General features: G+C 42.6%; 1 protein-coding gene across 1 annotated transcript in view; it reads right to left on the minus strand.

Moving 5' to 3' along the window:
• Positions 1-6,119, minus strand: part of LOC139287410 (pre-B-cell leukemia transcription factor 1) — a 53,031-nt gene extending 46,912 nt beyond the window's left edge. The window contains exons 1-3 of the mRNA XM_070908428.1: positions 6,088-6,119; positions 5,759-6,000; positions 4,809-4,882 (exon numbers count right to left, since the gene is read on the minus strand). Of these exons, the coding sequence (XP_070764529.1) occupies positions 4,809-4,882; positions 5,759-5,946 (262 nt within the window). The 5' untranslated portion in view covers positions 5,947-6,000; positions 6,088-6,119. The remainder of the gene's footprint in view (positions 1-4,808; positions 4,883-5,758; positions 6,001-6,087) is intronic.
• Positions 6,120-11,020: the final 4,901 nt, after the last annotated feature.

Below are 11,020 nucleotides of genomic sequence, written 5' to 3' on the forward strand. Positions count from 1 at the left end.
TTAGGGCTGCAGCGAACTATTAAGACCTATTAGAGGGCTTTAGACTTTTGGTCAGACAAAACAAGCGATTGGAAGACGCCGCCTTGGTCTTGAAGAAATTCTGATTGTGAAAAAATTGCGATTTGTCACCACATTCTGACGCTTAACGGATGAAACGATTAATCGGTTAATCAAGAAAATAATTGGGAGATTAGCTGCAGCCGCTTTTAGGGTTTGTTTTCAATATAAATGAAGCTGTTGGTCATTTTTTCAATTCGTTGATCAATCGCTTGGTCCATAAAATGTGAACGCCGAAAACAAGTCTCCAGAGGTGATGTCTCGCTGAAGCTGCAGTCATTTAATTTATCAATCAATAGAAACTATTTTGAAAATGGATATTTACCGTACTGTTTACAGTAAGTCATTTTTAAAAGCAAAAATTCCAAAAAGGTGATGGTTCCAGGTTCTCCAATGTGAGAATTTGTAGCTTTTCTTGGTCTTACATTATATACATATAATATTATGAATAGTATTACAGAAATTATACAAACAGGACATTTGTTGAAGTTCCTTTGGGCTCTAGGATAATGTGCTGCACATTTTCCACTGTGTTCAAATGTTTAAAAGACCAAACGATGAATCGATCAATCATCGTGAAATGAAATTGGCAGATTGATCGATACTGAAAATAATGTTTAGTTGCAGCCCTTGTTTTGTCAGTCCAGTAGTCCAAAACTCAAATATATTCAGTTTACAATGATATAAAACACAGACAGGCAACAAATCCTCACACTGGAGAAGCTGGAGTCAGAGAACGTTGGACATTTTCGCTTCATAAATGACTCAAATGATTAATCACTTATCAAAATTGCAGGTGATTCATTTTCTGTCAATAGGCTGATCAGTTAGTCGACTAATTGTTTCAGCACCACTAGACTGTATCCCGTTTGAAACCGTACCTGTTTACACAGTGACGTGCAGGGCTGAGCTGAGTTCAGCCTCTGTAATACAAATAGGCAGATGCCAAGCATCTGAACGGACTGACAAGTCAATGTAGTGTGGGCTTCCATGCACCTTCCATAATCAGACCTCTGGCTCATTTCATCCTGTCAAACACTACCCGGCTGCCCTCCGTAAAACACCCTATTTTCACCCTTCAAAAAATAACATTACATCACTCGGCTAGTCATTTTTATAAATGGAGGATCCCCTAGGCTTGAAACCTTACACTACACAAACACGGTGCCACGAGAGAAGCCGGCCTTTTGTCGGGGGGTTGAGAGGGGGAAAAAAAATTAAACAGCGAGTCAGAGCAGCGCGTTTACCGAGCAGCTCAGTCAAAGCAGTGGTTTTGTTTGACACTGCTGGAGATTTATGACGCTGGTGAAGTGTTTACAGAGGTCAAGGCAAGCTCATTTTCTAAATCAGTTTGTCAAGCATTTGCTTATCTAAAGAGGCCTTTTCATCAATCATAAAAAAAACTGATGGTGAAGACTAAAGAGAGAGCAGTCCACCTTAGAAACATCACTATTTTCAAATAGATAGATGGATGGATTACATAAAGAAAGCGAAAACTTGGATCAAGTTGGGTGATTATTTGATATTCCTACCTTTACCAGCTTGTTAACTTAAATTCAGTCGGTGGAAGGATAAGGTTTCACGGGCCAACAGCAGTGGAGTCAAATAGTTTGGATATATTTTTGGAAAGTCTTTGTCCGAACAGAGCTAACACAGACACAACCTGCTGTTTTTACCTTCGCTCCACATGTTGGACACATCCAGTCATATAATTAATATGCTTTATATATGTTACGCTTCGTCTCCTCTTAGGAATGCACTACGCCACGCACACAAACACACACACACACACACACACACACACACACACACAAACACAGAATCGTGCACAGCGTCTGAAAAAAAAATGCATTCCTTTGAAGTAAAAAAGACAACCCAAATATGCCTGGAATGAAACGGGGTAAAGACGAAGCTGATGTCTGTCAGAAGAAAAGAGGTTTAAATAAAGTGTTCCTTCCTTGTCCTTTCCTGCCGGGTGTCGCGGCACCATTGTGCTTGTTTATACTGCGCAATATTTCTGTTGGCCGTCCCCTTTACTTCATCCCAGTAAAAATACACAGAGTAGGTCAGGAGTTCAGGCCCTAGATCAACACTGGCATTGTGTCCTGCAGGTGCTGTCAGCCTCTCCGGGGATGGAAAAATATTTATATACACAAGCAAACAGCAGCAGCTCTGTGGATACACACTGTCTATGCAGCCGGGACAAAATTACAGCGGCTCAACAGCAGCTTTGAGGAGTAGCTAAAGCAGTTGGACTCGGCCAGTCGACATACTACTCTACTACATACTAAACATTTAAATTCAGCTGCTGGTACGAAAGGAGGAGACAGGAAGTTGTTTCAGGTTTGTTTCCTAATATACTGAAATAACGACAATAACACAAAATTAAAACCGAGCATTTTGTGAAACGGCAAAGTTACAGCCAACAAAGCATGATTTGTTCTTTCTACTCAAGCCTTAATGTACAAGAAAACCTGAAAGCCAACTGACCTCTTTCGCTAACACAGAGCCAACTTCAACACTACAAATCTCATGATGCTGCCAACAAGTAAAAAGGCCATTGACCATCACAACTATAACTGAATTAATATTAAACCTGAACCAAAGAACAACACAATAAGAAATACAAATAAGTCACAAACATATTTTAACCCTCGCCAGCCGCTTTAACACACGTTTTAATTCAATTTCAAAAGGAGACGAAACCACTAGAGGGAGCAACAAGCTGCGACGTATTCTGAGAGTTTTCGATAAGTCGATTAATGTCGATATTTAGTGCAGAACTGGCATGTTTTACAGAGACACGAGCAAAATAACTTAGAAAGTCCAAATCTGGACTGTTTCGCTTGTGGAAGTGAACTTCACAACAGTTCACCAGGACAGTAAAATACCATTCAGATGAGTGGACCTCATGAAAGAAGAGTAAAACACAACATTGGAATCTTTCTTTTCTAATGTGTAAGAGAAATTAGGTTTTTGGACAGACTTTGTATGTGGACTTGGATCTTTTTAACACTCCATGGTATATTTACAGTGAATCTGACAACACTGACGACGTGTTGAGACTGACGAAGATGAACCAGCGTTTGAATTCCTCTGATGCGGCGCTGATGGTGATTTTTACACCGTGGCAACAAGCGAAGAATACCAAGTGAACTTGGGATTAACAGACTTCGACTTATCCAAATGTGTGAACTGGAAATTTAAAGTGATGTGAAATAAAAAAACAATCAATCTTGAAAATTATGCCAGAATTAGAGAAACAGATTTAACTGTGTTAAATGTGAAATGTTTCTCGCAAAATCTTACAACAAAGCCAACTGGATGAAGTCAAAGTCTGTAAAAAAAAAAAAAACACAAGACGAGCAGCAGACCTCCTGTGTAAAGCTGCACCTTGTGTTTATAGGTTGCCAGCCGAGAGAGAAAAAGAATGGGTGTGCAGGCAGGAAGAGGTCCAAGTTACTTTGTACTCTCAGCAGAGCCGAACTTTGGATGAACTCAGAGAAGCGCCAGGGAGTAAAACACTACGCATAACTGTGTCACCACCCCCCCAACAAAAAAAAACCTACCAAGACAACAAAAAAAGAAGAGTGAGCCAGCAGGCTTCAAAAGCCCCCCCCCCATGCTCCCCTCCTGAGGCAGTGGCCGATTCAAGATAAACTGAAGGGCTTGAGGGAGGGGGGGTTAGGCGGCGAGGTGAACTTCAATGGAAGCATCAGGCGAGGGTGGGATCTCACACACACACACACACACACACACAGAAGAAACAACATAAACACACCAGTCGACGCCGCCACTAAAGGTCAAGTATGAGCAAGTGCAACTTTGGGGACAATGAAAACAATATCTCCTTCCTCCTCCGTCCATTCCATCTGATTTCACGCACTAATGAGTGTGAAGCGCACAGAGAGCCTCTCGCAGTACACTGGCATGCTTTGGCAACTCAATATCTCAACGGTGCAAGTTTTGAAGAGTCCATGCAGCACCATCAGCCCGAAGACAGGAAAATAAAAGATGAGATGCACGCCATCAGTCTGAAGTGCGCCGAATTCTATCTGTGCCAATTTCAAAAATGTCAGGGGGGGGGGGGGGGTGAGTTGGAAACATGACTTACGCCTCCTATGTTACGTGATTTCTCTCCTAGCAATTATTCTGCTGACACGCTCTCTCACAGCCGCTTTAATAGAGAGACACAATGCAGAATAGAAAGAGACGTATTCACCAGACTTGACAGTTAACTCACAAGGGGAGACATCAGCGTGCTTGTGACAATTTTTGCTCAATACTCCCTATTATTCCACAATAGCATCAAAAAAAAAAAAAAAGAAACAAAAAAAAACAAAAAAAAAAACAACCTCATTCATATTTTGACACCATAATTGATAAGGACTGCTTGCGGTAATTGTCCACAGTTCCTATTGTGAAAGAGTTAAAATGTGCAGACTTTGGAGCTGCAGGAGGAAACACATGTCCTGCATGTCAGTGAAATTTATATGGTGAATTGTGTTGTGACTGAATATCCAACGTCAGGTTCACCAACGTGAATGTGAGTCTGAATAGCAAATTACCCTTTGATGGTAAAATAGCCCACACAGAGCTGGTACTGTGCCTCTTTGGATAGTTGTTTCCAGTGTGTGCAGTATTGTATTCATTTAACCTGGTCAAAGACACCACGTCTTGTACACATTGTGGGGACAAAGACGGTGCAGTGTTTAGTCTCTCTTTGGAGTGCAGAATTAACATGAACGTACCTGTTTTTTCTTTGATTTCGCACAAGACATTGAACAGAGCTGGCTTCATTCTGTGACAGTTCAGAGCGTGCTTCCTGAAACAGAGAAGTGGCTCCATAAGCAAACCACAGAAAAAAAAACATTACATCTAAAAACTTTATTGGCTGCCTGTTATCATTTCTTTCTTCTTTTTTTTTGACAGATGCTATAGTACCATTACAGGCACAAACACTATTTCAAATAGATGATTAACACCTGTATATGTAGGTACGCATCCTGCAAGCTATATCAATGTACTTATATATATATATATATAAAATATTTTATACAGCTTTATCTGTGGCCCTGTGATGATAAAATTTTACATTTCTAATATAAATTACTTTTTTTTTCCCTGACCAACTCTACCAATTAAAGAAAACATTTGAAATGTATAACTTTTGTCGGCCTCTCTGTATTTAACTACACAAGATGGATGAAACCTTGAGTTGTGCATCAGAAGTATGAAAGTTCACATCGCGTCTGCTCAGCTGTAAAAGACAGCCTGAAGTTTTAAGTCATTTCATATTTAGAAAATAAAACATCGGCTGCATGTGTTTTGGTCTCGTGAACGCACCACGGCTGCATTAACGTGTGAAGCGCTTTTAAAAATACTCTCAGCGGGCGACACGTTGGCATGTCACAGTACCGAATAGCGATCATGCACTTTTATTTTACTCGTTAAGGCTGTCCACTTATTTAAATGTGTAACTGTGAGTGTTTTGCAGGCACACCATCGTTGTTTTACACTGTTTTTTGCGCAGGGATGTGCACATTTAGAGTTCTATCTACACCGCGCTGTATTGTAAATTTAAAAAAATATCAATTCACATTTTATTTTCTTTCCTCTTCTTTTTTAAATTGCCTATCTAATTTGCCGCCGCCTCCTCCCGGCGGTGCGCAGGAGACGCTGGATCGGAGCACATCTTTACCTGGCTTGGGCTTCGTCCAGGCTCTGATCCGTGATGGTCATGATTTGCTGTAAAATGTCTCCAATGTCCTGCTTCCTTCCGTCGCCGTCCGTCCCTCCGGTGCCCTCCTGCATGTGCTGCGGCAGGCCGGGGTGCCCTGCCATGCCCACCCCCGTGTGAGAGTGCATCAACCTCGGCTGCTCGTCCATCTCTTCTCCTCTCTTATCTAATTCTCCGCGGCGCTCTCTCTCGCAGCTGAAATCCTGCAAAAATACATAAAAAGAAAAAAAAAGGAGGGAGGTAAAAAAAAAAATCCCGGTAGTGTTTTAATATTTGCGCCGCGCACCCACTTTTTCCTCGCGGGGGCTTTCGCCGAACAGAAAGGGGGGGTTATCGGAGATCCGAGCCCTCCTGCTCTCTGGCTGTCTCTCTCTCAGCTGGTCGGGAGCTGAATGTGAAATCTGATCTGAGCCGCTGCTGCTGCCTTCACCGGAGCAGCCTGTGCGTAAAAAAAGAGAGAGAGAGAGAGAGAGCTGCTGGTTTTCTACCACTGACATGAACTGGGACACGTTTTTCTTGTAATGTGGCGCGGTGATCCAAAACTCCACTCTTCCTGCCAGATTTCAACAAAAAAAAAATGTGGCTGTGAGAAGTAAGAAGTGTGGGTTTATTTCACTCACTCCATCCTCCTTGCTTTTGTGTCATGTACAGTACAGGCTGGGCGGGCGGGCGGGCACAGCACAGAGCGCGAGAGTCAGACTCCGCCTACGCGACATGATTGGGAATATAAGACCATTTAGCCCCACCTTGAGGTGCCTCTCGCGCAACGTCGATCATTGGACTGTAAAGGTGGGATGCAGAGGGGAGAGAAGCCGGGGAGATGTGGCTGCTGCCTTACAAAGCAGAGGGGGGAAACACGGTGATGAATAGAGCCTGAACTCCAAATAAATAATAGTGGCTGACACCAGAGGTCTGCTTCAGTCTCCCCTTCTGACCTCAGCAAGAGCCCCCACTGGCTCCACAGGAGGCCATTTTATGTCAATGCTGTGCCATGATATAAAGTGCACTAATCAAAACTATTGGCCAGAAAGATAATGCCATTAAAGATTTATGGTTGGCAAAAAACAAAAATCCACCTTGTGAAAAAAAAACACCTTTGTGATATTAATATTTCATTTTGACATCACATGATAATATAAACAGAATCTTACAGTCAAACGTGTCTTTTTGTTGCAGCAGGCAGTCGACTTTGTTCATTCATTTTCAGGTATGTTGCAGGGCTCCGCTTGGCTGACTTTGGCAGGGTCCTCCTAATGTAAGGCGGTGACCCATGTTGCGCAGCCAAGCAGCAAGGCCCGAGTGTGTCTGGCCAGGCTGAAAAGTGCCCTTCAGGCCCAGCGCTGCCTCACTGCCGCTGCTCCCCTCCACCACTTTTCTGAGAGCCATTCAGAGGGAAGAGAGGAGGAGGAGGAGAAGGAGGAGGAGGAGGAGGGACAAAAAAAAAGCTCAAAGTATGAACAGTGCTGTGCAAATCATCAGCCTGAATGTATACACTGTGTGACACACATAACAAGGAACGTATGTAAATGCTTAAGAGTGCGACAGTGTTTTATTGTGAGCGGCTTAAAATCAAACCAGAGCTCACCGAGATGTCGAGCGGCTGCTACCTGCGACTTCACTTTCCCTGCCATGAATTCATTTTGACATAAAAATGTCACTTCGTAAACGATGCCCTGCTGACCCAACGCATTTTTAATATTGATTAAAGCCGCCCAAAAAAATCTTATCGTATCTTAACGTATTTCTCCGAAACATTGAAGGCGCCTTGTGGAGTTTTCTTGTAACGCGTCACCTGTGCGGTTGTGCGCATGCATCAGAACAAAGAAAACAAGGACCCACTTGTGAAAATACTGCTCTATAGTGTTGCAGGCAATCAACAACTCCACAGGGTACATTTAAATATTCATGAGTAAATAAACAACAATTAAAAAAAACAAAAAAACATCCTTAGGTATTTTTATTAAGAGTCTGGTCGCAAGAATTTGATCCAGATGTTGCTACATCCTGATTGGTGCACTGAAGTGCATGACATCATCGTGTCCCAGCTGAGGCCCACCCACTTTGAGAGGAGTGAGAAGAGCGCAGACAAAAACACAAAGACAGAAAACGCTCTTAAAATAACCAGTTCGGTTCCAACTCTGACAGAGAACCGTGTGCTTGTGTCGGGGCCCGTGGCTCGTAGTAAGAAGCTGATTGAGAAAATAGGTTTTCAGGGTCTTTTAGTGACAAAGCTAACTTACATTTTGCAGCATATTTTTTGAAAAGGCAGCAAGTGTAAATGCATCAGTTCTGAAACTTGAGGTCCTGGTAAGTGACAGGCTGTACATGCAACCACTCCAGAAAACAATAAAAGCCACTATTTTACCATCTTATTAAAGCTGTTCCATAAAACATTTCCTGATTGATATTAAACTATTTAAAAATCACCAAGCTGCAGATTTGACTTCCTCACAATTCAAAATATACAACTGGGATGCGTCCATTGGAATTCCTCTGTATGACTATTAGCATATTTGATTTTGAGGTGCAGTGGCAGTGACATCTCAGAATGTCTCCCTAAGCCTCAGGTGGAGCTGCAGAGCAATCCTGGAGTTAGGCACTCTCCCTGTAGGAGCTCCTGTGAAGCACCGGCTATGTAAATTGGGAGCAGAATATGTATGATGGATAATGGTAAGTGTGGTAAGTTTCCCTGCCATCTGCTCAGTAGTAGAATAATGAGAATACCTGAGGGGGTCTCTGTTACACCAACATCCATATGACTCCCTAACATCTGCTAAGTTACGTTAGCGGGGCATTTAGAAATCTAAATATATGCTGATACTTTCAGGCTACATGGCAAGGCAAACAAATCACAGAGCTGGAAGTGATCTTCATCCATTCATCGCCAGGCTGATGCACGATCAGCCACTCACTAGTGATAAAACAGGAAGCGCTTATAGACGTCCTGCAAAATGCTTAATTTGCAGCTGAGACGTAAGCAATGTATATATTATGAAGCGTGGGGCTGAATACATGAATTTCCCATGCCAGAGTACCATCCACACTAGTGGGATAATGTGATACCGTCACAGTTATTAAAAGTAACAAAGGCAGACTCTAACAGCGGTGGCAAATATAGCGCCCAGGTGTGGGATAGAACAGCAGCTTTGCACTGTAGATCCTCCAGGGCACTGGTACTGTGCAGGGGACAAAACCTAATACATAAAAAGATTATGGGCAGATCTGTGTCACAGCATAGTGAAAGTCTACATGAACAAAATGAATCCTTCTGAAGGGTGGATTCATTTTGGTTTTAAATTGTATCATTTATTTATTAATGCATTAATTTCTTTGTGTATGTCAATTCTGGTTTCTGAACAACATGTCCTTTGCAGGGTTGCCAGAGGCCTGGAGCCTATTTCAAGAGGTCAGGTACACCCTGGACAGGTTGCTAGTCTATCACAGGGGACATAAGCCCCATTTACAAAGGCAAATTTGGGATATTGGGTTATATAAGTAAAGTTAACTTAACTGCATCTCTGTTACATCATACGTCATCAGCCGGATTGCATCGGTCTTGGTTTTCCCAGGCTACATGCAAATCAGGTCCAGTCCAACTCGAGTCCAGAGGATGGTGATAATGCACCTGAAGCTGATTGCTAACAGCTAAAAACACCAGAAGATTAGCTAGGTAGCTAACAACTCTCCATCAACTAACACAAACACTTTGGTGTCTTCAGGGGCCCAGACTCACGCTGCTCCCCAGGGTTAGTGTTAGTTGCATTTACTGTGGTAGGATAACTATCCTATGTCTAAGTTACGTGTAAGTGGGGCCCTACACACAAGACCTACAGGCAAGTTAGTGTTGCAAATTCACCTAACCATGACTTCATGTTTTTCTCAATTTGTTTGAACTTTATTTATTTACTCAAATGACCTAATGCGTCATGTTTGGGCCTCCATACATGGGTGGTGTTTTTTGTCATTTTTTTATTTAGAAACAGACGCTGTTGCATCATTAAACAGAAGAACCAAACTTACATTCTGTATTTGAGAGAGAAGAGACTGAGAAGGCCATCACAAGGTTTAGAAATGTGTTGGTCATGTGCGTAAATTAGCCCTGTGTAGCATAGTGCGCTAGTCGCATTATATTTGAGATTTCAGTTCTGTAGCATAAGTTAAAACCCTACAGAACAGAGTTCTCACAGCGTCAGAATAATCTGTTTGAAAATTAACTCAAACATTCAACAAGCCTGAGCGTTGGCCACAGATATCTCCACAGGAAAAGCACAGAGGGCGACTGGAGGACGACAGGACAGACAGCCAGAGGTGGGCTGGTTTCCATGGCACCTGAGAGAAAGACCTTTCTACTCCCGGGCCCCGGGTTACACCATGTGATGGGGTTGTGCAGATAAATCCTCCCTTTCATCCTCCTTGGCTTTTGGCCTATGCGGAGGCAGCACTAATGGAGTGGATTCACACACATAACCCTCTCTTTGATTCTAACACGTTTGGACTGGGAAACTAATGCATGGGCGCTCCACGTCCGCTCTGTTTTCAAACATACAACACGGCATACATGCACGGCAGCGACCGATGAAACGAGAGCTATTTCACTCTCATAGACGCCTACTTTTATTAAAAAGCAGGATGTGACTCATTGGCTACAGTTACCTGTGTTTTTTATATAAATTAAAAAAATCTTTTGCCTCTGTGTAAGACTACCAATGAGTCACCATGGCTGCAAGTGAGATTATACTCTGAGTGACCTGGCAATAAGCGACAGTTATGCTTCCTTTTCATGTCAGAATATGGAGTGTTACTTGAAGATGAGATAAGAAAATGTACCCTCACCTGACAATCCCTATAGGTTTCTTATACTAGAGTATGATATATGGCCGTGGATACATGGAGGAGACAATAAATTGATCTGCCTGTCATTCATTGTTTCCGTATAAACCATAAAAACTTTCAAGGATGCAGAAGATGTGACGGCGAGCAAAAAGTTTGAAGGCTGATAGCTTAAACAACTAAATGTACAGGTTTTTAATTGCTCACTAAGTCATTACAGCTGAGTTGAAAATAGTCTTTTGAAGGCCGGGATTTTCTATCTGCGGCGTGTGAGTAAGCATCACACGAAGATCCACAGCACAAGCTGGTTTGAGCAGAGCGAGCGCCAGTGGAGTACATTCGGGAGGAGGTCTGAATGGATCAATACATCACAGAACAAAGGGTAACTGTGCT

Source organism: Enoplosus armatus, chromosome 7 (genome assembly GCF_043641665.1).
Source record: "Enoplosus armatus isolate fEnoArm2 chromosome 7, fEnoArm2.hap1, whole genome shotgun sequence".
In the NCBI taxonomy this organism is placed as follows: domain Eukaryota; kingdom Metazoa; phylum Chordata; class Actinopteri; order Centrarchiformes; family Enoplosidae; genus Enoplosus; species Enoplosus armatus.